General features: G+C 37.9%; 1 protein-coding gene across 2 annotated transcripts; it reads right to left on the bottom strand.

The window, feature by feature from the left end:
- Nucleotides 1-103: 103 nt before the first annotated feature.
- LOC131255931 (disease resistance protein RPM1-like) lies at nucleotides 104-20,653 on the bottom strand. Of its 2 annotated transcripts, XM_058256893.1 has the most exons (3): nucleotides 20,264-20,653; nucleotides 1,574-4,373; nucleotides 104-389 (listed from the first exon to the last, which is right to left on the bottom strand). In XM_058256893.1, the coding sequence occupies exons 2-3, from the start codon at nucleotides 4,362-4,364 to the stop codon at nucleotides 361-363; spliced, it is 2,820 nt and encodes a 939-aa protein (XP_058112876.1). In that variant the 5' UTR covers nucleotides 4,365-4,373; nucleotides 20,264-20,653; the 3' UTR covers nucleotides 104-360. The 2 variants fall into 2 exon arrangements, with proteins under 2 accessions (XP_058112876.1, XP_058112875.1); XM_058256892.1 differs by lacking the exon at nucleotides 104-389 and having other exon boundaries at nucleotides 1,215-4,373.
- Between the last annotated feature and the right edge of the window lie 7,235 nt (nucleotides 20,654-27,888).

Below are 27,888 nucleotides of genomic sequence, written 5' to 3'. Positions count from 1 at the left end.
TTAAAGGATATATATAATTTATTAAATCAAAATGATAATCCAACGTATCCAACATGGTGGATGTCCCAAGCCTGTCCATAATCATACCAGGATCACAATCAAGTTGAGCAAATCATATAGAACACGCAAAATGAGTCGATAGCATACATGGTCACATTTACGCACATACAACCACACTTATCACAAATACAACTCGTGTCTATCACAGAAAGCATGCTTAACCAAATAGACTTAAAATTCACCAAGTAAACATCAATATCCGCTGTAGCTTTTCACTGGAGACAATGGCTAAGAAGCTCCTCATCCTCCGTGAGGGTGAGGTTGTTGCACCACCTTGATAATTTGCTGCTGTAATGTTCATCAACCTTCTAATCTCCTCGCAACTGGGACTATGATCAGTAACACAACAATAAATTTATAGCATGCATGAGCGCATAAAATAGATATCCAAAGTAGATACAATATTTAGGTCCATTTTGAACTAACTATAAATCCAAAACATATATAAAATAACAGATCCATAATATATTCACCAAAAGGTCCATGACAGATCCATACTTGTTGAACCATGTGATCAACGGTTTGGATTACTGAACAAAGTCCAAATTTACAAATTGACATGCAGTAGCAAACTCCTATGTTTATCCTTAAGCAATACCATGACATGTTTGTTGGACAGCCAAACCATATATGTTATTGAGCTAAAATTGTTAATATATCAGGTAGGGGACACATGCACCAATAAAATGAAACGGTAGAGAGTTGGATGTTTGACTAACAACCTCAATGTGAAATATGTGATTTGAAATTAGAAAGGAGAACAATGAGATAATTAATGCCAAAATGCAATATCTATACATGTGGCAGCCAAATGAGATTTTGACCGTTCATTTGATTGCTCCTTATTGAATTACGTTAGATCAACTGTACATCTAAATTCGCACTAATTAGGGGAACCCTAGCGTTGGATGGGTTGGTTGTAGAAATTGAGACTTAGACCGTTGAACTTTGGGTGCACTTTTTATTTGTAAAACTGAGATTCACATCTGGGTTATTTAGATGGGTGTTGACATGTAATTCTGACCCTTCGATTAGTGGCAGAAAAAACACAGACAGTTAAAGAAGGAAATGTATTCCACGTTAAATTGCAAGAAGGCCAAAAAAAAAAAAAAGATGGTTGGACTAATCAGTTTGGATCAGTGATCTGGACTATTGGTTCAATGGACCATGTTAAGGATGACCATGCACTGAACCTCCCGAATTAATAGATTATTAAGAATAACGTGGCAAGAGACTTCAACAAAACCCTGACTCAGCTCAATCTGGAGCCATATTAAAACAGATTTACGAACTCCTTAAAATTCCCAACGGCTATTGGGGAAAATATAGCCGTACGGCCTGGGTCATGTTCATTAATCCCAACCATTGATCTGATAAGATACAAGGTCGAATGCTGTTGCCTCAGTTCAAATGGGGCCTACTAATTATAATGGATCATGCACTAAAAATCCCCCAATACATGGATTTAAGAAATAAATTTTCACATTCATGGAGAAGGGAAAGGAAGGATTACCTAATGGTTGGTTATGAATGGATGGATGATTAGTCAACTCGTGCCAATCCCACCCTTCTTCTGTCCAGCGTCCACAGTCGATTAAGGGAATGTGCTTCACCTTTCCATAGTACTCGTCGCTTCCGTCTTTTAGCTTCAACCTCTCTGTAAATTCCATTGGCATCTGGTTTAAAGTGAGCTGTTGGAGTCCGGTGAGATATTCAATCCCTTCTGGGAGCGTCTTCAACTCTCCACATGTAGACAGAGTAAGAAATTGGATGCTTGGCAATGCTCCCTTCTCGATCACTACTCGATTTAGTTGTGTCAGATACTCTAAACGTAGTCTCTTGAGCTTAGGTAACCATCCATCTTGAAAACACAACTGCTGTCCTTCATAGGCCTTCCAAAGTGAAAGACGCACTAGATTTGGCAATGCTTGGAGTGATGAAAGTGGATCTTCTCTCAGCTTTGACCAATTCAATGACAAATCAGTGAGGTGAACAAGGTACTTAAACCATGGAGGAACCTTCTCCAAACTTCCCCACAAGTGAATCTTCTGAAAATGCGGCAGATGATTAGGAGAGAGCTCTTCCAACTTAATTGCTTCTTCTTCACTGATTGCTTTAACACTCAACTGCACAAGGTATTTCATCTTTGCAATTGAAGTGCACAACTCAGATCCATCTATTGATCTGACATTGGAAATTCCAAGCCTTCTCAGTTGGGTTAAGTTCCCAAGTCGTCTAAAAATCTCGCGTTCTTTAGCATCGATATCTTCTAGACTTTGTACACTAGTTATATTACATATTTCTATAGGAACTTGGATGCTACTGAAGTAGTCCAAACTCCATTTCTTTTCAGTATGAAATCGGTAGCTTAATAAGTGGCGTAGTTTCTGTAGTTTCACAACCCCACGTGGTAACCTCTTTATCCTCGTGTCTCTAATATCCAGTGTTTGCAGGTTCTGTAGCCTTCCTAAAGATTTGGGAAGCTCGCTGACATTAGTACTCCTCAAGTTAAGATACCGTAAATTGAATAGATTCGTGAATTCATTCGGTATGCTTTCAATAGGAACTCTCTCTAGATCTAGGACCCTCAATAACATAAAACTTGATGCTAGGGTATTTAGAGAAGATAAGAAAGATGAGCTTCCACCAAACACTACAAGAGAACGAAGCTGTGACATACTCATGCTCTTTTGAACAGTTTCTCCAGAATTGTGGATTGACATGCGACGAACTTTGCCTTCTTGCCTTGCTTGCTGCTCATTGTATGTCATGCAGAAATTTTCTTCAGTACATAAGGATAAGGCCAGTTCACGTACAATATCGTGCATTCGACAAGCTCTCACCCTTCCAAATTCATTCTTCTCAGCAAGCTGAAGTAAGTTACGATGGATGAGTTCCTTCAAGGAGTCTTCTGCCGCTTCCTCCATTGTAAATTTACCTGTATCTTGCACAAAACCCTCTGCAACCCACAACTTTATCAGCTTCTTGCGGTAAATAAAGTAATCCTCTGGAAACATACAACAATACATGAAACAATGCTTAAGGCGGTATGGTAAATAGTAGAAGCTAAGCAACAATATGCGCTTTATTGGTTCAAGTATTTCATTGTTTCTCCACTGCCAACTGAGATTATTGTAGACTCGGTTCCATTCCCATTCGGTCTTATCTCTACGTGATAGGAGACTTCCAATGGCAACAATTGCAAGTGGCAATCCTTCACATTTTTCTACTATGGATTGAGCCAATTGCTCGAGCTCTGAAGGATAAGGTTCATTCTGGAATGCCTTCTTACAGAAGAGCTCCCAAGCCTCTTCTTGATTTAGAGGCCGAAGTGGGCAGAGATGGGTTCCCTTTCCCTTTGCAGAAGCCACATCAGTGTTTCTCGTCGTAACTACTAATCTACTTCCACATCTACAATCTGGAAATATGGAAGTTAGTTCATTCCAGTCATGCACACTCCAGACATCATCCAAGACAATGAGATACTTTTTCGATTGGAGATGTCCTTTAACCTTCCGCTTTAACTCGCCAGTATCCATGGTGGTTAGGTCATTTGGAACAACCTCATTTTTAGCCTCAAAGAATTGTTTTAGGATGCTTCGTAGTATATCATCAATTCTTAGAGTCTGTGAGATTGAAACACATGCGCAGCAGTCGAAGAGCTTCTTTACATTTTGGTTCTTGTAGGCTTTAGTGACAAGAACGGTCTTGCCCAACCCACCCATCCCCGTCACTGAAATCACCATCCGCCGTGGTTCCTCCTCCACTAACCATCCGACTATCGATTCTATTTCTTTTTTCATCCCCACAATGTCATCTTCCTCTTCGGAAAGAGAAGTTTCTACATCACGTTGCCACATTTTGCTAGCATCATAAGAGCTTGTTGCTTCTTCTATTTGATTGAGACCAAATCGATCTCTTCTCTCAAAAGTTTTATGCACCTTCTGATTGGTTTCTTGAAGTCGAATGGCAAACCAACGTCTGTCGGAGATATGCTTGGGGAGGTGAACGATGTCAAGGAGAAAACTCTTGAGTCCACCTCTTCGTGGCCTGTCCATGCGATACACGAACTCATCAATGATGTCCTCTACATCATATGCAACATCTCTTACTTGCCTCACCCAAGTTTTAATTCCTTCATTGCTATCTTTTCTTCTATCAGCATCCTTCAACAAAGCTCGCATGCTATCAAGTTCGAACTTGATTTCTTCAACTTCATTGCGTACTCCTCTTAGTAGGGATAATTTTTGAGTTAGAAGGGCTGTTAGATTTTCTATCAAGAATTCAACGACACTCTCTGCCATCAGGAATTTCTGAAAAATGAGAGACAAGACAACCAATGTCAAAAATTAAATAAGGTATTTTGACCATCCTGGCACGGTCAAATTCTCGAAAGAGATTCGACCATCCAAATATTTCGAGGGTAGCTTGTTACGGGTCTCGAGAAGTGTTTTAGACCAAATTAGCCTTGCTCTTGGTTCAGTAGTTATATGGCTTTTGAGTGAATAAGAAATTACGTAGTATTTAATTACGAAGAAAAAGTGACATGGACGGAAGCCTTTTTGGGCATCGGCAAGGCCCAACTCGTGGGGCCCACACTAATGTATATGTATAATCCATGTCGCCCATCCCTTTTGCCGTGTCATTTTAGGGCTAGGGCCCAAATATCAACCTGATTTAGAGCTTGTGTGAGCCGCATAATAGAAAATAATGGTGACAATGGTACCCACAGTTGAAACTTTCCAGGCTCATTGTGATGTTTGTTAGAAGTGGATATTGTCCAAGTCATGAGTTTTTGGTCCCATGGCGGCTGGCCGGCAAGGTGAACAAAATGGATCGCCCCATTGTGGGCCTCGACTCTTATTATTTAAAAACAATCAAGTTACATTAACCTGACAACCACGACCCTTATGACCCTTACTACATTACAACCACAAGCCTTACCATATTACAACCACAACCATTACCATATTATATGGGAATGAGTCATGGTTGTCATGTTATATGGGTCATGGTTGTAATGTGGTAAGGGTCGAGGTTGTTATATTATATGGGTCGTGGTCATCATAGGTCGAAGATGTCATGTTATATAGGTCGTGATTGTCATGGGTTGTAATTGTCATGTTATATGGGCTGTGGTTGATATGAGTCATGGATGTCATGGGTCATGGTTGTCATGTTATATAGGTCATAGTTATCATATTATATGGGTCGTGGTTATCACGTTATATGGGTCGAGGTTGTCATGTGACATGTGGAATTCATGGTTGTAACATAATAAGGGTAGAGGTTATCATCTTATAAGGGTCATGGGTCTTGTTGTGATTTATGTGTCGAATCCAATCTGTCCATTAGATTTAGAATTTAATTTAACGTCATGGACCAAAAAATGAGTTATATCCAAAAAAATTATGGCCCCCAAAACGTTTTCAATTTCACTACTTTCTATGGTGTGGTCCACATGAGCCTTTTATATGCCTCATTTTTGGGCTCATTCCTTAAAATGATCTTTCAAAATGAATGGATGGCATGAATAAAATATATACATCACAGTGGGCCCAATAAGACCATCCATCTCTACATAAGTCTGGTTACCCTATCGCGTAAGTTTGTAACATGACTTACCATAAATAAGTTCTTGTTACCCAACCTTTTTTCTTTTAATTTTTTTATACTTTTAATTTATTAATACCAGATCTATGCCATAATAGGCCAGATCGACCTCACAATCATCACATTGATTCGTGGGAAGATTCAATTATAAGATGTAGGTTTTAGGTGACATCTCATGTCGTAGAGATCGACATGGGACCATCTAGTGGGGTCAACTTAAATCCATGTGGATCATGTGATCCTTAAGTCCAAAATACATTAAGCATTCAAATTATAGAATGATCTGACCATTGGGTGGGCCATGCCGATCAGATTAAATCTTGGTCATTACTTTGTATTTTGGGTGATTTAATTGATTTTCTGATGTATCATATCGATCTACACCATTCATATTGGCTTTAGGATATATCTAGGATATTATCTAAAATCTTAGATGGATCTAAGCGTTAGATGATCCACAACAATCAATGGATAGGAATAATGATAAAACATGTCATATGATGGTTGTGGATCTTAAATGTTCTATATCTAAACAATCCCTTGATATTTTCCTAACTTGACAGCGCATAAATCAATGGATGGTTTGGATTTAACCCATGTTTATGATAGATCCATGATAATCCTATAAACTAGGAAACGCTTAAAAGATTGCAAAATCGGATCGTGTAACAGAGCTAACAAGACCTCTTTTAATTCGATTAATCAAAATAGGTCAAAATATATCCAGATACTTAAATTGTGAAATTCTTAATTTTTAGATTCGATCGATGGAGCATCGATCAGACTCGATCAATAAAAGCGTTATTAAAAATGGTCCAAAGACCAAACCATTTTAATTCTAATTTTCTCGATTCAATCGATCGGAGATCGATTCGATCACGGGCTTTCAATCTGACTCGATCGATCGACAGATCCCTAGGTTGATCTATCAGATTCTGAATTGTAACAATTGGATTAATAAGTTATAATATATACATGTAATTCACCTTGGACTAATTACAAATTGATGAATAAATATGGATCAACTAGAATTAATGAATGGTGGACCCCATTAGATGGAATAATTAGACCAATTCATGATTTTTTGTTTAAATGATTTGTTAGGGTTCTTAAATTCAAAAATGTTTGACTGTATTACGGATTTTTCTTTACCAAGTACAAGTGAGTGAATCTTACCATGTCTCATCTATATTACGATTAAGATGGATACGTTATGTTTGATATGTTTTTTGTATTGTCATGCTAAGTTGATGTCTGGATGATTGTGTTGAATGGCTATTATTGTGAATTTCTTATATTGTTATATCATTGCACATATTATCATGTCAATTCATGCATTTAAATAATTAACTTAGAAATTTTTTTATTTATAAGGCTATCACTACCTATGATTAATTGTGTTGATAACATGTATGACTTAGAAAATAGAACCACTAAGTTAGCTACTTGCTCTCACCCGGGATGGTGTTTTAAAACATCAATCACACAATACTATTGATGCAGGTAACACCGAGACCACATTAGATGAGACATAGTAGACCTCGTTGATGGCGCCTCATACTTCCAGTTGACGGATGGACAAGCGTAGGCGGAGTACGTCACTTCTCTCCTTTTTGTACATTTTAAGAATATGTATATTTGGAGTCCCTAACAGGGTAGACTCCGTTAGTTGTTTTGTAGAATGATTACTGTAACTAGTGTAGATGCCATTTGAGCGTACACCACTATTGGGATGGTACTTTGACTATTAGCTATATATTTCTAAATTTTTGTTATCTCTACCTTGTTTTGAATCCACTAAGTTGATTTGCGCTACTTTGATTATTCATGTGTGGAATGAATGTGAATCTAAATGAGGTCATACGTGTGTTTCATTTGATTCATACTCAAGAACTCGAGACCAAGGTTTCTATACTCAGATGCTGATTTTTGAGGCATGACAATGGGTTTTTTAGTTTCTTCCACATCTCTAGGAAAGATTCCTTGCCTTAAACGTTGTATATGACTTCATCCAGTAGACATAGACGAAAGATGCTAATAGCTTTCTCCCCGAGTTTGCTCCAGTCATCATCTGACATCTTATCCGGTTTAGTCTTTAATGATGCCTTGCTCAACCCTTATGATGCTAGAATATGCTTAATATTCTATTGACACAAATTAAAATTGTTCTTCCCATCGAATTTTTGCATATCAAGCTTTTGCTTTGACATTTTCACTGAATTTCCAAACGTTCTTAAAAATAACTCTCTGATACCACTTTGTTGGAGTTCCGGCTCTTATCTCACAGCACTACGATGCAATCACGAGCCACAACAAACCCGAATCAACCCTAGGTATTAGAAATCCGGATCTAATATCACTGTTAATCCGAGCTCTTTGAGGAAGCACGTTTAATGAAGATAGAATAATCGAAATAAGTAGAATAACAAAACAAGCAAGTAATTACAACACACTCTAATATTTTACATGAAAAACCCTTATAAGAAAGAATTACAACACAAAGCGACAAAGATCTAGTATAATCAAAACCTTATAGTATACATTACTCACCTTCTTCAATTACAGGATCAACCGATCTCCCATTGTGATACGAACTTAGGAAAACTCTAGTCCCTTGAGAAAATTCATTTCCAACCTCTTACAAGTGTCTAGAACCCTCTCACTTTGCAAACCATTGCCCTTAGAGAGAAACGCTCGTATTCGCCAAGCCCTAATCGTGATCGAACTTAAATATCCCGATTTCCGCTAATCTATGTAACCTGTTAGTTAGATCGAATCAAACTGACTCACACTTTTCGGTCGAACAAAAAATGTGTAATTTGTTACAGTATGCACTCTAAGATTCCCCCACTAATTCGTTTGGACCAATGAAAATCCGATTGAACCGAGTGTGGCCTTTTTTTCACTATCAGATTGGCAGAATCCAAGGCATCTTGCACAACAGTAATTTAACAAAAATTACTTATTATATAATTTATATTCTCATTCTTTTTTAAAAGGTATTTAATAAGCTACCCCATTAATTTAAGTAATTATTATTGGATTACCTTTTTTAAACGGTTTTCAATAAGCTGCCCCATTAATTTAAATAATTATCACTGGATTCCGTCAAGTAAAATTTCTTAACAGAAGTTGGGAAGGGTTCATGCGTGGGGTGGGCTGCACCATGATGTTTATGTGAAATCCACCTAGCACTAAGAGTGCCACCCCATGGTAGACCAAAGGCCCAAAAATCCACCCCATAATAAATTGCAATCCTCAGGTCAATTAAAATTTAAGCATTTTTTAAACCTTTTAATTGTTTTGTAAAATTCTATCAGGGCACGGGTGGATTGGATGTCACTAAAATGTCACAGTGGCCTAAAAAATCAATTTGTATGCTAATCTCATCCTAAAAAAGTTTTGTATTGGATCCGGCGTCTTTGAGGAAAGGAGAAGAGAACAGGGGTTTGGTTAGTCCATAGGACCAATAATAACTCATGTTTTCTTATTTCCTCTCTTTAGTGCTCTACAGGTAAAACATTACAGGTGCACCTCAACACACTCTCAACCGGCCCTTCACCATCATTCAACAGGTGCAACTCTCACCATGCCTGACATGGGCGAGGCTGTGGCTATGGTGCCGAGAACATAAATCATGTAGTTGAGGGTCAAACTGAGGATGTTGTGTGCATCAGGCAACAAGACAAGATTGGTACATATGAAGGCTCGCTGTGTGAAGAATATGTGCATGTCTTTACGAGTTATTTTGAGTAGATCGGCTTAATTTTGCTTATTTAGCAACTTTTATGGCCAAAAGATACCTGAAATCCAATGAGGCTTGAAATCCTAGAGGAGATGCCTCAATTCCAAAGAGGCTTGAAATCTAGGGTTAAACAGGTTCTTTAATTTTTCATTTTTTCTTTTTTACTTTTTTCTTTTTTTTGGATTTTAGGGAAAAAAGAAAAGATTTTATTAAAGAAAGAAAAGAGGATACACAGACATTTCTAATAAGGCAAGAGCCCCGTCTATCAAATGCAACCATATAGAAAGCCCAACCATGACAAACCAAAAGAAAAAGAGATGGGATTTCGACCCAACGACTATTGACTCCTGACTACCCCCACTCCTTTCAACCTAAAATTTAGTACATCATACAAAATTATTTAGTATGTCTAAGGTAATAGCATGCTTTTTTTTTTTTCCAGAAAATGCTTTCTATATCATTAATCAATCCACCCCTGTACATTCAGGCACCCCTTTACATAAAATTAGGGGGCCTATCGTAAAACAAGTAAAACTGCAAAGTATAAACCATCACAGCATCTTAATTGAACTAGGGCTGTTCACGAGTCAAGCTAGCTCGAAAAGCTCGCTCAACTCGGCTTGAGTTAGCTCGGATTGACTCGGCTTGAATGGCCCATTCAAGCTGAGCCAAGCTAATTATTTGAAGCTCGAGTTGAGTTCAAGCCAAGTTCGACCAGGGGGCATTTCAACTCGACTTGACTCGAACTCGAAGCTTGAACTCGAGCTCGACTTGACTCGATTAATAAATATATTAAATATATTACATTATATATATTATATATATATATATATATATATATATATATATATATATATATATATATATATAAGTTTTAAGTTTAAACTTTATAAAAAAAAAAAAACAAACAAACTCTAGAGTCTCTATCCAACCGTACGCACCCCCTTCCCTTTCCCTTTCTTCTCTTTCTCTGCCCACTGCCAGCCGCACGCCCACCCCGACCACCACCACCAGTTTTCATTTCAGCTCCACAATAATATGATTTCAATCTCTTGAGATCTACTTCTTAGGCGAAAAACCCAAGAAATTCGAGATGGGTTCTTCTCAGATTTGTTAGAGCTTCAAGGAAATCCAATGATCTGATTGGCTAGAGCTCTTTACTTGGATTTCTGATCTGTGTTCTGCTCTGTTTCTTTTCTAGTACTTGGATTTCTACTGGTGGAAGAAGATCAAGAACAGATTGATTCTTACAGGTTTCCTCATCTGATTCGAAGCTTTGTTTGGTTTTTTCATCGGGTTTTGCTTTGATTCTCTTAAGATTTTTGAATTTTTCATCAATGGAGGAGGATCAAGAACAGAATCCATTACTCTCTCACCCAACAAGCTCGAGCTCGACTCAAGGTAAACTCGACTCGACTCGAACCACTAGCTTGACTCGAACTCGACTCGATAGCTTTGGCAAACAAGCCAAGCTTCAATGTTGAGCTCGAGCGAGGCCAAGCTCGAGCTCGAGCTCGAACTCGAGTACATCATGGACAAGCCAAGCCAAGCTTGGCCCACCTCGACTCGAATCGGCTCGATGCCCACCTCTAAATTGAACCTAAGCCAACCTTATCAAGAAAAATGGAACCTTGGATTGGTTATCGAAGCAAGAAGAAAATTGGGCGCCGCTACATTGCCGGGCCATCAAATTTGCCAGAGAATTCCCTTCTCTCAGAATATGCGCAAACATAATTTGGCCCCACCTCTTCATCTGATTTATCCTGAAAACATGCTTTCCACTTCCAGCCCGGCTCAGTCACTCCATTAAGCATATCTATCACTTGTCTGGAGTCCGATTCGATTATGATTCGCAATAAGCCCCTTTAAAGACCACAGGATAAGCCATCATGTACCGCACGAAGCTCTGCAATTGTATTAGTTCCTATCCCATAACCATATGAGAAGGCGAAGATGAATTCACCCTTTTCTCCTCGACAGAAATTTATCTTAAACCAGCCACGTGGGGGTCTCTCCCACTTAACCACCAAGGATCGTCCACCAGATATTTTAAAAGAGTTGAAAACAGTAATTTGTGGCCTAAGCTGACGTCCCCGATGCTCTAAGGTAATAGCATACAAAATTATTTAGCTTGTCTAAGGTAACATCGATGCTCTTATAAAGTGGCTTAGGCGTTGCATGGTCAAAATCATCGGTCCTGATCCTCCATCAGACTAGATAAAAGTTTTAATTGGACCGGCGGAGATCATCCGTCCATGGCTTGCAAACCGATGTATGGAGTGAGAGGCCATTCCTTGTGTAAGCAGATTGGCTTGTGTGCGTTAACGTGGCAAAGTTCTATGAGCCTTATTAATGTGCATGTGTTATATCCGCACATTGCATGCTTTTTGCAATATCAGTTCTTAATAGGAAGTTGGGTCAGCCATGTGAGTGAAGGTTTCATGCGTTGGGTGGGCTCCACCATGATATTTATGTGAAATCCACCCCACCGCTAGGAGTGTCATCCTATGTTAAACCCAAGGCCCGAAAAATCAGCCCCATCATAAAATGCCATCCTTAGATTAATTAAAATCTACAATTTTTAAAACATGTTAATTCTAATATGTTATGAAAAATTCAATCAAAAGTCACACATGAGACGGATTGGAAGTCACAAAAATGTTCATGTTAAATAAATAAATAAAATTAAAATTAAAAATAAATGTATGTTTATGTTAATGATATCCTATAATCATTTGCATTGAATCCAACCTCCCTGAAGAAAGAAGAAGGGAACAGTGGTTGGGTTAGTCCATAGTATGGGATAGAATAACTCATATATATATCTTCTGGTTTCCTCTCATTGGTGTTCTACAGGTGCACCTTAACAATCTCAATTGGCCACTCACCATCATTCAACTTGTGCAACTATCACCATGCCTGACATGGGTGAGGCCGTGTCTATGGTGCCGAGAACATAATCATGTAGTCTAGGGTCAAACTGAGGACGTTGTGTGCATCAGGCAACAAGATGAGGATTGGCATAGCATGAAGGCTTGATGTGTGAAGAACATGTGCAATTGTCTATGAGTTATTCGAGTAGTTTAGCTTAATTTGGCTTTTTTAGCAACTCCTATGGCCAAAATGAAGATGAGATACCTAAATTCCAATGAAGCTTGAAATCCAAGGATTTATAGATCGGCTAACAATGGGAACCTGACTACAAAAGCATATGAGATGACAAGAAAGCCATTCTCATCATCATCATCATCATCAGATGTAAGGGTTAGATACTTGTGTTTAACAGCTAGCACTAAAAATAATAATAATAATAATAAATTAAAATTAAAAAAAAAAAAAAAAAAAAAAAAAAAAAAAAAAAGAGGAAGAAGAAGAAGAAGAAAAAAGAAATGCAAGTCATGTTGCAAAGGATGATGATGCAGCTAGCGATTGTGGATACAATATGAGGAGAAATGGATTTTCAGAAAATCAGAACATTCCAAATTAAAGTGGCCAAACCATGTGATTTTAGAGGTTTTAGGAATAATTTTACACTATTCTCTATGGTATGGCCTACCAAATTCTTTGATTTAACTGATATTTAGGATCTATAGTGAAAACTGATGTTTCAGCTGATGGACGACGCGGATCTGATGTATATATGTCCTTTTTAGCGCTTAATTAGCACAGGAAACAATTTCTGTATGACTATGGAGGTGAAGCTAGCTAGCACCATCCTAAATAAAAACCATAGAATTAATAAAAGATAATAATCATAAGTGATTACTTCTGATTTTTGTCTAGCTTTGCGCTGTTCAGAGGAAGGAGAAAATGCACCAGAAATTAGCAGCTGCTGCAGCAATTCAGTGCAAGTAGTCTTTGTTGACTAGAGGCAGATAAACTACTATTTGAGAGTGATTGCAGGTGCACAGCAATGAATGAGATGTCCCGTGGCTTTATGGTACACGTGTACAAGATCAGATCCATTCATCAGCCATGGCCTGATGCCTGTACGTCTTAGACCATAATTTAAGCCAGAGATCAACATATTAGGTACGATTTTGGTTTTTTTACTTCTATACTGAGGCTGAGTTTCCTAATTGCTGTGAACATGGAACTTCCTTGTTTGGCACCTAATCTATTCATGTGGGGTCAATGGTTCATTTATCCAGGCCATAGATATGATGGCTGATTTATCCATATATACTATCAAACAATATTAGAAAGACTAAAATTTGCCAAAAAAAGATATATATATATATATATATATATATATAGAGAGAGAGAGAGAGAGAGAGAGAGAGAGAGAGAGAGAGAGAGATTCTCACCTGCGCAGCTATCACGTGCACACCTTTGCACACGTGTCATGGCATCTAATCCGAACAGTCCATGTGATGCGGAATCCCATGAAATCCAAGGGACAAATTTTCACCCTATCTAAAATTTTGGTGGGCCATAGAAAAGAGAAATGTAAATCAAGAAAGGAAACTCTTTTCATTTTTCATGGCCCACCAAAGTTTTGGATCAAAGTAAAAATTGGGCCCAGGGAGTTTAACGAGGTTCGGCTTCATGTGAACCGTTTAGATTATAGAGTCACATCCCGTATGATGAGTTTTTTAAAAAGTTCACCCGTGCGAATGGATGCGCAGCTGAGCATTCGGCTATATATATCACAAGAGAATTCTCAACTTCCAGCTCATCAAATGATAATTTGAAAGCACCCAAACTACCAGAAAAAATAAAAAGGGAAGGAATGACCAAATAGTTGGTTGAGAGGATGATTTGAAAGATAAAATGCTTCATTTTCTCTTCATATACTTGCTTGAAACTTAGGGTGCCATGAACCCGTTTAATTCTGACCTCTGTGCTGCCCACTATAGTGCTATATCAACTCTGTCCATCTATTTTATCAAATTATTTTCAACCACAGGCCCGAATGTGAGGCATATCGAAACTGAAGCAGGTATACCACAAGAAAAAGTAGGAATGGAAACACCTAAAGTTGAGAAATTCTTGAGGGCCACATAAGTTTTAAATCAGCCCATATTTTTGTTCTCTCTTCATCCCAACTCAATCACCTTGTGAAAGGGTTGGATGGCATATAGATATCATGGTGGGCCTCAGCAAAGTTTGTCCAGTAGGGTTTTACATCTCCACTGTTTCCTTAGTGTGGCCGACTAGACAATTCTATTTTCTGTGTGTCTAGGTTTACGTCTTAAAAGGAGTTGGAAAAACTGATGGACAAAGTGGATATGACAGAGTAATGGCATTCAGGGGCTACACAGAGCTTAAGGTTAAACAGGTTCTTTAATTATTAGTTTTTTGTTTTCGGTTTTGGTTTTTGTTTTTTTTTTAAAGGGAAAAAGTAAAGATTTTATTAAAGAAATAAAAGAAAATACACAGACACTCCGGCCGAGCTTCACTGAAAAGGCCAGCAACCATATACAGAGCCCACCGTGGCAAACCAGGACGCGGATTTCCGGCGAAAGCCTTTCACAGGAAGTTCCTGCGCTGGGATGCAAGGTGGGGTCCACTATGATGTTTATGAGAAATCCAACCAGTCCATTCATTTTTCAAGCTCATTTTAGAACATGAGATCAAAATTTAGGAGGATCCAAAACTCAACTGGGCCATACAAGATTAAACAGTGGGGAAAAAAAAATTCCTACCGTTGAAACCTTTCTAGGCTCCACCTTGATGTTTATATGCCACCCAAACCTTTTACAAGGTCATTTTTACTGGGATGAACTGAAAATAACGAACACTTAGACCGATACAAAACTTTTGTGCCCATATAAATATTTCAACGGTGAAAACTAAATACACACTTTTTCATCTCTTGTGACCCATTTGAGTTTTGGATCCATCTTATTTTTTCTCACATGTACTAAAATTGCATAGAAAAACGGATGAACGGGTTGGATTTATCACAAACATTACAGCGGACCCCATCTAAAATCCTTAGGCAGGAACTTCATGCGAAAGCCTTTCGCAGGAAATCCGCATCCGACAAACCAAAAGAAAAGAAGGGATTTCAACCTAACGACTGATGACACGTGACCACCCCACTCCTTGCAATCCAAAATTTAGTATAGCATGCAAAATTATTGAAGTTTGTCTAATGTAGATGGATGCTCTTGTAAAGTAGTTTACGGGCTGAATGGCCAAAATCATCGATCCTGTACCCGACGCCAGCAAGTGGGAAGCGGATTCGCTGGTGTACCATACACCAGCTATATAGCGAGTGTATTGACGTCAGCAAGTTCAGTGAGTCACATCATGAGATATGTGTAATATCAAAATCGTCCTCCATTTTGTGAGCTCGTCATAATGCTTGAGCCGAAAATTAAGGCATATTTAAAGATCAATTGGACCACAATGCTAAAGGCAGCAGGGGATTGAACGTCTACCATTGAAATCCTTTTGGGGTCACCAAAGTTTCGGATCAATATGAAATTTGTTTTTCCTCTTCATCTAATTATTTGTGACCTTATGAACAAATTAGATGGATAATAAATGTTATGGTGGGTCATACGAATATTTTAACGGTGAAAATCATTATCCCGCTGCTATTTTTGGTGTGGTTCATTTGAAGTTTGAATATGATTCATTGTTTGGATAATGCTCTTAAATGATATCAAAAATGGATGAACGATCTGGATATGATAAATACATCTTTTTGGGTCATGTAACTTTGATCCCATTTGAACCGTTAGTACAACTGGAGCCTGATGAGAGTTGTACGAACAGTTCAAATGAGATCAAAGGTACATGGCCCCACAATGATGTATTTATCTTATCCACACCGTTCATCCATTTAAAGAGATCGCTTTAGATCTTGATCTAAAAAATAAGTAATTTCCAAAGCTCAAGTGAACCACACCACATATAGAAGTGGGGAAACTGATTCTCACTATTAAAGGATTCGTCGGGCCCACCGTAGCATTTTCTTTCCATCCAATTTGTCCATATATAAGGTCACACATGACTAGATGAAGAGAAAAAACAAAAATCATATTGATCCAAAATTTCCATATATAAGGTCACACATAACTGGATGAAGAGAAAGAACAAAAATCATATTGATCCAAAAATTTTGTGATCGCAAAAGTGTTTCAATGGCAGGTGTTCAATCCTCCACTGCTTTTTACAGTGTGGTCAACTTGGTTCTTAGATTTGTCTTATTTTCTGAGCCAACCCATAAGACGAGCTCAAAAAGTGCATAGACCGTTTGGATCTAACTCATACCTCATGATGGAACTTACATAACTTGGTGACATCAAGGCAGCAACCACATTGGTGGTGTGTGGTACACCAGCGGGAAGCGGATTGGTAACTCACTATGCTTAGCATACCGAGTAAACTCTATGAGATCCACCTGGATATATTTATTTTATCTACTCCATCCATCCATAATTTTAGGGCTTGAGCCCAAAATTGAGGCATATCCAATGTTCAACTGGACCACACCACAGGAAACAGTTGAATTGAATGTCTACCATTGAAAATTTATTGGGGGCTACAGAAGTTTTAGATCAAAATACTACATCGGTGTTTTCCCTTCATCCATGTCTGTACGATCTTATGAATAGGTTGGATGACAAATAAGCATTACTGTGGGGCCTTGGAAAGGTTTCAACAATGGAAATCATTATCCCCACTCTTGCATATAGTATGATCCACTTGGTCATTGGATATGTTTCAATTTTGGGGTCAACCCCTTAAATTAGATGGAAAAATGGATGGACGGCGTGGATAGACTACATAAATTGAAGGCAGGCCCGACTGAGTTTACTAAGTACAATAAGAGCCTATGGAATGACTCCATCGCAATCCGATTTCACTCCAGCCAATCCGCTTTCAGTTTTAATCGGATCAGCGGAGACCATCCATCATGTATGGAACGAGAAGCCATTCCTTGCATGGACGCGGTTGCGTCCTACCCCCGCCCGAATAGTCATCCATTCGAGGAGGGTTCTGTGGGGCCCACCATGATGTAAGTGTTTTATCTATGCCGTTCATCATTTTTATCAGATCATTTTAAGATGTAAACCAAAAAGTGAGGCAGGTATAAGGCTTAATTAGACCACAATGTGGGGATTGAACTTCCACCATTAAAAACTTCTTGGGAGCTGGAGAAGTTTCGGATCAAGCTGATATTTTTTTTTTCACTTCATCCACGTCTTCATGACCTTATAAATAGGTTAGATGGTAAATCAACATCATGGTGGCCCTTAGAAAGGTTTCAACGGTGGGTGTCATTATGACCGCAGTTTCCTTTGGTTTGGTCCACTAGAGATGTGGACCTACTTCATTTTTATTATAATACCTTAAAATAATCTTTGAAAAGCAATGAATGGTGTGAATAAAACACTTACATTACCGTGGGCCCCACAGAGCCATGCTCGGACGGATTACTGTCCGGGCAGGCATAGGGGGCGGACGGAAGTGACGTCACCAAGCTCTGTGAACCCCACCATGATGCATGTGTTGTGTCCATACCGTCCAACCATTTGTAGAGATCGTTTTATGGCATTACAAAAGAATGAGATATATCTAAATTTCAAGTGGACCTACCACAGAAAACCGTGGGAGCTGTCACACTCACCATTGAAACATTTATAGGGCCCACGATGATGATTTTTTAGATCTATCCTATTCATAAGTTAACATAGAGATAGATGAAGTGAAAACAAAAATATCAGCTTTATCGGAAATTACTGTGGCCCCTAAGAAGTTTTGAACGGTGGATGTCATTGTCCCCACTATTTTCTATGGTGGGGTCCATTGAACTTTAGATCTATCTCATTCTCTTTGTAATGGCATAAAATGATCTCTAAAAATGGTTGGATGGTATGGATACAACACATGCATCATGGTGGGGTCCACAGAGCTTGGTGAGGTCACTTCAGTATCGATTCAGTTACTGAACATGTCCGAGTATGATGTTAACTCAGGCAGAGTATTACGTTGGCACAAGCGGCTTCAGAGAATGAAGAGCAAATCGAAGCGGGAGAGAGCGAGGATCCAGTGGCATAAATACGCCTCGATCCCAAGCATCCAACATACATCTACCTCATCTGAAATGTCCGATTATTAGGTCCTGCCTACCCTCTATAGCCTTGTGATTAGGTTAATTGGACCATCCTGGCTACTAATAAGGAGGTAGGGTTATCTACTATATTAGAAAATAGAGAATTTTGAATTTTTCTATGTATATTCTCATCTAGTATATTGTGATGTATATATAATCAGGACAGGCCATTCATTTGGTGAACTATGCATGCTTTATGTTAATGGATGTTTCAGAAATTGTTACAAGTTATCTACAGTCAATGTACAAGCCTGACATGGCTGATGAAAGATCCACTAAAGTTTTGGTCCTGGGCATTTAAATGGGGTGGTCCCATGCGTAGAAATACAATTCTCTCCTGGTTTATGGCCTTCCTTTCTATATATTAAAAAGAATGTAATTGTATAAAAATTAGGTACCTATTACAGAACTTACATTCCCATACATTTTTTTAAGCAATTATCACTCGAGGGAGGGGACCTCCCGTTAAAGATTTTCAATAAACTATCTCATTAATTTAAATAATTATCATTGCATTACTTCCCATTAAATTTCTTAACAGGAATTTGGGTCAGCCATATGAGTGAAGGGTTCAAGCGTTGGGTGGGCTCCACCATGATATTTATGCAATATCCACCCCCACCACCATGAGTGCCACCCTATGTTAGACCCAAGGCCCAAAAAATCAACCCCATCATAAAACACGATCCTTAGATTAATTAAAATCTACAATTTTTAAAACCTCTTAACTCTAATGGGTTATGAAAAATTCAATCAAAAGTCACACATGAGATGGATTGGACGTCACTAAAATGTCAATGGCTCCCTAATTTATCTTTTTGCTATGTTTATGTTAATGATATCCTATAATCATTTGTACTGGATCTGGCCAACTGAGGAAGGAGAAGAGAACAGTGGTTGGGTTAGTCCATAGGATAGGATAAAGAATAACTCATATCTTCGTGTTTCCTCTCATTGGTGCTCTACAGGTGCACCTCAACAATCTCAACTGGCCCTTCGCCATCATTCAACTTGTGCAACTATCACCATGCCCGACATGGGTGAGGCCGTGTCTATGGTGCAAAGAATATAATCATGCAGTCGAGGGCCAAACTGAGGATGTTATGTAAAGAATATGTGCATGTGTCTATGGGTTACTTAAGCAGTTCAGCTTAATTTAGCTTTTTTTGCAATTTATGTGGCCAAAATGAAGAGGAGATACCTGAATTCCAAGGAGGCTTGAAATCCAAGGATTTATAGATTGGCTAACAATGGGCAACTGACTACAAAAGCATACGAGATGACGAGAAGGTCATGCTCGTCACCATCAGACTTAAGGGTTGGATACTTGTGTTCAACAGCTAACACTTAAAAAAAAAAAAAAATTCAAAAAAATAAAAAAATAAAAAAATAAAAAAAAGAAGAAGAAGAAAGTAATGCAAGTCATGTTCCAAAGGATGATGATGCAGTGATTGTGAATATAATATCAGGATAAATGGATTTTTGGAAAATCAGAATATTCCAAAATTAATGTGGCCAAACCATGTGATTTTAGAGATTTTAGGAATGATTTTACACCATTTCCTATGGTATGGCCTACTGATTTTTTGGATTTATGATGAAAATTGATGTTTCAGCTGATGGACAACACAGATCTGATGTATATCTGTCCTACTTAGCTCTTAATTAGCATAAGAAACAATTTCTGTATGACTACGGAGGTGAAGCTAGCTAGGTAGCACCATCCTAAATAAAAACCATAGAATAAAAAGATAATAATAAAAAGTGCTTACCTCTGATTTTTGTCTAGCTTTGCGCTGTTCAGAGGAAGGAGAAAATGCACCAGAAAATATAGGAGCTGCTGCAGCAATTCAGTGCAAGTATATGAACAAAGTCTTTGTTGACTAGAGGCAGATAGACTACAGTATTTAAGAGTGATGGCAGGTGCATAGCATCGAATGAGATTTCCCGTGGCTTTATGTTACACGTGTACAAGATCAGATCCATTCATCAGCCATGGCCTGATGCCTGTACGTCTTAGACCACAATTTAGGCCGGTGATCAACATATTAGGTATGCTTTTGATTTTTTCTTTTACACTGAGGCTGAGTTTCCTGTTCGCTGAGAACATGTAACTTCCTTGTTTGGCACCTAATCTTTTCATGTAAGGCCAATGGTTCATTTATCCCAGCCATAGATATGATGGTTGATTTATCCGTACCATTAAATCTTCTTCTTTTTCTCTATTGAATTTGGACTGCATGCATTTCTCCGTGTATTTATTGTTGGGGGACCGCGGAAGAACATGGAGATGGATCAAGTAAAGTATTCCAATAACACAATCAAGTTCAAATACAAATAATCTGATTTTAACGTGAAAAAACCCTTTTAAGAAAAGACGATGGCACAAAACGACAACAATACACTATGAAAGAAAAAATTATAAGAAATGGAGATTAACTAATTCAAACAACCCTCGAATCTGCCTTACAAGCCCTTGAAGGCCTTTGGAACAAATTAAAAAACCTAGAAAACCTCTATATTCTTTCCAAATCCTAATTAATGAGAATTACAATCGGAATAGGAAACAAATCTCGCATTTACGCAACTCTACGTAACTTTGCTTGATTGTTCGATGGCATCGAACATCTTCGATGTCATAAAACTAAATATCAAAACGTTCTAGGGACTGAAAATGTATTTTCTAGATTTTTCTAATGGCATCGAGTAGCCTTCGATAACATCGAAGTTTGCTCAATGGCATTGAGCTATCATTGACAAGCATGTTAATTTACACATTTAAGACATCGATCAACATTTATATGGCAATAATGAAAAGACTACAATTAATCAAATGAATAGATTTTCACTCTTTTAAATTTCTGCTTTCATAGTGATATCTATCTGTAGGCTTTAAGGTTAGACTAGTTCTTTATTTTTTTATTTTTATTTTTATTTTTTGTTTTAGAGAAAAAAAGTTAAAAAATTAGTATAGGATACAAAATTATTCAGTATGTCTGGAGCACATTGACGCTATTATAATGCATCCAGTGGTTTAGGCGCTGAATGCTCAAAATCATCGATCCTGATCGTCCATCAGATTTGATTTTTTTAAAAAAACTTGATCGGCGAAGAACATTGGTCCATCACTTGCAAATCGATGCATGGAATGAGAGGCCATTCTTTGTGTAATCAGATTGCGTGTGTATTAATGTGGCAAATTTCTGTGGGGGCCATTAATGATGCATGTGTTATATACATACCTTTCATCTATTTTACAACCCGTTAATGATGCATGTGATATATCGACAGTATCCATCCATTTTGGGATATCATTTTAGAGCATGAGCCTGCAAATGAGGTAGATCCAAACCTTAAGTGAACTACACTACAAAATACAATGGGATAAAACTAGAGCTGGGCATCGAGTCGAGTCGGACCAAGTCAAGGCTAACTCGACTTGATCCGGTTTTGAAATAAGCCTGACCCGAACTCGACTCGACTTGATGCCAAGTTGAGCATGCCTGAACCGATAATTGAATCCCATGGCGACAGAAGTCTTGGAGATATTTGTGCTTTTCCTTTATTTAGGTCTTTGTAACCTCATGAACAGGTTAGATGGCCCCCAAAAAAATGCTACCAAAACATTAATGTGCACACTGAGAAATTATTAATGGTAGGGTGCTCAATCATCACTGTTTCCTATGGTATGGTCCACCAGATAATTGAATCTACTTCATTTTTGGGATGATGCATGCCCTAAAATCATATGGACAAACGGACGGACTGCATGAATACGTAATACATATATCAAGGTGTGCCTTGTAGTTAAGGACTGCACCGTCTTGGGTGACTCCGGGGTCTCACCTAATCCGGTCCCACCAGCGTCACCTTTAATTATTAAAGACAGGAACCTTTTCTTTCCACTCGCTTTCCACTAGCTGCCATGGACTTGAAAGTTCTGTCCTCTAGTTAGTGCAGTGCAATCTAAACCACACGACCACAATGAAGGGGCCCTTTCCTCCAATAATTAAAGAAACATATACAGGGATGCTTGTCAGTTTCTTGTGTTTTATAAAAATAGTGCACTGGAATCACAATCACACGATCAAAAGCATGAAAGAATACAGAACAATGGAGCTCAACAGAATGGTGAGGCTATCCGAGTATTATGTTGACTCAGGCAGAGTATGACGATGGCACAAGCTGCATTAGAGAACAAAAAGAAATTGATATGGGAGAATGCCAGGATCCAGTGGCATAAATACGCCTCGATCCCAAACGTCCAACATTCATCTACCTCATCCGAAATGTCCCATTTATAGGTTATGCCTACCCTCGATAGCCATGCGATTAGGTTAATTGGACCGTCCTGACCACTAATTAGTAGGTAGGGTAATCTACCAGTATTAGCAAATATAGAATTTTGAATTTTTCTATGTATATTTTCATTCAATATATTGTGATGTATATATAATCAGGACGAGTAGTTATTCATGTGGTGAGCTATGCATGTTTTATGTTAATGGATGTTTCAGAAAATGTTACACGTTGTCTACAGTCAATGTATAAGCCTGACCTGGCTGATGAAAGATAGGCTAAAGTTTTAATCCTGGGCATTTAAATGGTGTCGTCCCACCCGTAGAAATACTATTCTCTCCTGGTTTACCACCTTCCTTTCTTTATCTTAAAAAGAATGTAACCTAATAAAATTTAGGTATTTATTACATATTTTACTTTCCCATACTTTTTTAAGTAATTATCACCGTACCTCTTGTTAAAGGTTTTCAATAAGCTACCTCGTCGATTTAAATAATTATCATCGGAGTACCTCCCGTTAAAAGTTTTCAATAAGCTACCTCATTAATTTAAATAATTATCAATACACTACACTTACATTCCATTAAATTTCTTAACATGAAGTCGGGTTGGCCAAGTGAGTGAAGAGCTCATGCGTTAGGTGGGCTCCACCACGATATTTATCTGAAATCCACCCGACCACTAGGAGTGTCACCCTATGTTAGACCCAAGGCCCAAAGTATTTGAGTGGCCTCTCGATCCGTTACTTATCATGAAGGAGCAGATCAAACGGCTTGAATTTGATGAGAGCGAAGACGACTGCTTCTGCAAGTTGATTATGAGTAAATAACAATGAGATCTGAACCTTTCATCTAACTGGCCCCTATGTGGATTCGCAAATTAACATCTGGAATATCTCACTGAGGGAAAATGGGCAGTTGAGAAATGTGTCCAGACAAAGTTAAATGGGAAAAAAAAAAAAAAAAAATCCTCAGATGTGTGGCTAGGATCATCTGTATGTGAGACTCTCAATGTACGGGCCATTTCCCATAGAGTACTGATGGTCTGGATCGCACACGTGTGCCACATGTATGGAGATTGAGTGCTTGATAGCTGACTAGGGTATTAGTATGTAGCATGGATTCTTTGTGGGTGTTTGTTTCATGTCAAGATCAGTTAATTTGTAGCTGTGTGTGAGTAATACAGTCTAGAAATACAAGTTAATAGGAGGAAAAGTACAGTGAAACATCTGTGAATATAGCATAATTACAGTTGTCTACTTATATATGCCATCTAATTATCCTAATGTTTTTTTTTTTTTTTTTTTTCAAAAATGCTATAAGATAACTATTTTCAGGGGTCTCAATCGGCCGGGTTGGGGCTGGACCAAGCTGTCCAAACCCGGCTTCCATTGTTCAACATAAGCCGGAGCCCGGCCCAGGCCTATGATAAACCAAAACAGCTTAGCTTGAGCCCAGATAGAAATGTCCCTGAGCCTGGTCTGGTTGGAGTAGTAACATGAGTACATGGAGTCTGAGCATCCATATCTAGCACGATTGAAAAATAGGCCTGAATTTGAAGTATAAGGCCAGCCCGGGTCTTGGGCTGATGCTCTAACCCGAAAGCTCATGGGCTAGCCCAGCCTATTCATAGCACTAACCATTTTATACACTTGGTCAAAAAGCAAACGTAAAAATGGGGGCGTTTTTATGCTTATTATAAGAGAAAAATATGTGACGGTATTTTGATCATTTTACCCCTGAAAAAGGACCTGCACGTGAAACCAAGTCTTTGTGGTCCACCATATTATTTTATATAAAATCCACTCCGCCCATCTTTCCGCATAGTTTTTAGGAATCAGAAGCATTGACACGATAGGTCCCACCATGAAAATCATTCTTCTTTAAATTCAGGCGGATCCGCTTAGTAGGTGGGCCACACTTATATGTCACCAATTGTCCGTTTTGAAAATGATGTTGGCCACGTCTTTAGCTGTTTTTTGTTCCAAGTGATCCTTACCATACACGAATGTGTCATGAATTATAAGATTATGGTATTGGACCTCTGGACAATTACAATAGATGATCAATACTAAGTCAATAATTGGGTAGCTCATTAATCTAAAATATGATTATATGATCAAGAATTTGATGGTAGACAATGAATGATCAATTTTTAGACATTAACATATGCACGTGTCTTAAATCTTGACTAGGTAGCTTTGACTCACTTTATGAGGCTTCTCAAAGGCCAATGAAAGTAGATGATGTTGGGTATGTTTATCAGGATTCATTAGTTCTTACATGAGCTAATTTAGGATTCACTTGGTTTAATTGTGAACATATTTATAATTATATCTAACTAGATCAATGACTTATCAAGAGATTTTTTTTTTATTAGACCCAACACTTCAAATGTTTTAATTGTCTTTAAAAAGGCTTTCAACTATCAAAGTTTCGTTTTAACTATTTAAACTAGTTTTATCGAACTTGATGATGATCTAATGGCACATATTTGATAATTCACCTATTTGATCAACATGAGATATGTAAATTTATAGTAGATGTCGTGGATGGTGGAATGATTAAATTGTAAGTATGTGCATATACGAGATAAAATAACAAACATTTTTCACCTAAAGTTCATAAGGTGGTGGAGCACCATACCTACGTGTTCCCCTAGACTTAAATACCTCCTTATTTAAGATCATATTGTAAATGAGTATAGAGATCGGAGAGAGAGCCCCGTGCCTTCTTCCATCATCTCCTTCACAAATGTGCATATTTGGTCCACCTTGTATGGATGGTTTGTGCTATCCTTGGCTTCTACCTGATGATTAGATGTTGGTTCTCTAATGACGACATTCAAGCTATTCAGAACATACCAAACGAGGAGAGCTTTGACCCCAATTTTAACATCACTATGCTTGGATGATCATTATATGGGGCTCGGATTGAATACATAGCCGCATTGGATGACCCCATAGGCATGTCTATGTATCTTTAAAGACTTCAAAATGGAAAGATACATGTGGGCTGTATATAGGAGCTTATTAAACACATATAAACCGTTGGATTGAGTGGACGCTTTCTTTGGACCATTGAATTTTGTGCCTTGGATCATCTAAAATCACTAGCCCATCTTGGTTATGGACATCATGGGATATTAGTTTAGTTATTTTATTTATTTTGTGGGTTGTTTTATGTTTTAATTGAAATATAGGTATTTTGAACATGTTTTAGTTGAAATTTGAGTATTTTGAACTTTTTTTTTTTTGCAATAAGGGCATATTTGTAAAAACATTCAAATAGTCTAGAAAGGGTGGGCGTGTGAATGCCCTAGTATTATGACACATTAAATAAAATTTCTCTTTTCTCCTTCAAGTAAAGAAAACTTTCTGCAATTGAAGTGGTGTGAAGCCATGAATTGATTCCATCTTACTTCTTTCTTTCATTCTCTTCTATCAAGGCATTATCCTCTCTCTCTCTCTCTCTCCATCTATCTATCTATCTCTCTCTATTTATCTCTATTTCTTTCTTTTCATTTTGTTCCCTTTCAAAACCTATTCCCATCATCCCAAAACCATCCAAACCTAGACCTACCCTAACCATACAAACTGTATGGATCCCCATCCTTGATCTTACGACCATACGGACGTGACCATATGGTCGTCCGTACGGCTAGCCCATTCCCCCTTTTCTCTTCCTCTTTGATCCTTCATCCTTTCCCCTTAAATACCAAAACCCTGATTCCCAAGTCTTAAAACCTAAAATCTCAAAACCCTAATTCCCAAATCCTAGCTTACCTAATTCCAAAACACTAATCCAATTCCCAATTTTATAGTTGATGACTCCTTCAACTGGAATGGAGAAATTTCCTAACTTGAAAGATCAACAATGTCAAGTTTGAAATTTATTTTGCATTTGTCTACATTCAGGTAAACTTGGAATCGTTCATTATATAGATTTTAGAGTTGGAAATATGAAATTATTAAAAACAGGGATTTATAGGATCAATAACATTCTAAAATATGAAATTATTAAAAACAGGGATTTATAGGATCAATAACATTAAATTTTCAAGTATCTCATCTCCTCATTTTCATCACACGTCAAACATGTGGGGTCCACATGTTCGCGTGGACAGTTGCATTAGGCTCGGCCCCACACCGGAGTTGATGTTTTGAATAGACTCTTTCAACTGGGGACAGATGGAGAATTCCGAACTTGGAATATCAACAACGACAAGTTTGAGATTTACATTGCATTTGTCTACATCCAGATAAACTTTAAACCTTTCTTTGTATAGATTTTATAGTTAGAAACTTTAAACCTTTCTTTGTATAAATTTTATAGTTAGAAACTTTAAACCTTTCTTTCTATAGATTTTATAGTTAGAAATCTGTCATTATTAAAGACAGGGATTTATAGGATTAATAACATTAAATTTGAATTTTAAAAAGTTTAAATTCTACTGTATTTCATGAAAATCTAACAACCACAGCATAGAAAATAATGAACATTCACCCAAAAACCTCTAAATTAAGTCATTTCGTGGCCCATATAATGGTTGGATTGGCATGAACTTTGAGTGTGACACTTTCAGGGTCGGATGGCCCCATTGGACAAGTCACATGGCATACACTCTACATAGGCCATGGCCTATATGCAACTATAGAATGAACTTGTACAAAATGTTATAAAGAAATTATCCCCCCTTTTTAATAGTTTTTAATTAAAAAAACATCCATTATGATTACTACTTAGTAATAATCGATTATAAATTAATTAGAATATTGAGCATATATATAAATGTATACAAATATATAATATAATCAAATTTGAGGCAGGTCTGTACATAGGTATTGAGCATATCTATGCTCAGCCCAACTCAAAATAATATTTGGATCCACACCCATTTAGCTGCATCCGAGCATCTGTTACTGCCCCTTCTCCACTGGAATCGGCCCATACCCATATTCACTGGAATCATCTACCATTGTTTCTGGCAACGCAGCATTGCATAAACCCTCATACCCACCGACACTAAAACTTTAGTTGTCGCTTGATCCTCAAGTCTTCTCCTGGCAGGGTATCCTTTTGCCCTCCACTAGCTCCCT

This window comes from Magnolia sinica, chromosome 9 (assembly GCF_029962835.1).
Source record: "Magnolia sinica isolate HGM2019 chromosome 9, MsV1, whole genome shotgun sequence".
Classification (NCBI taxonomy): domain Eukaryota; kingdom Viridiplantae; phylum Streptophyta; class Magnoliopsida; order Magnoliales; family Magnoliaceae; genus Magnolia; species Magnolia sinica.
The sequence above is the reverse complement of the archived record's forward strand: the minus strand, read 5'-3'. Positions and strand labels throughout refer to the sequence as shown.

What these genes read in the sequence shown, in the direction of transcription:
- LOC131255931 (XM_058256892.1), bottom strand. Translation starts at nt 4,364, where the DNA reads ATGGCAGAGAGTGTCGTTGAATTCTTGATAGAAAATCTAACAGCCCTT.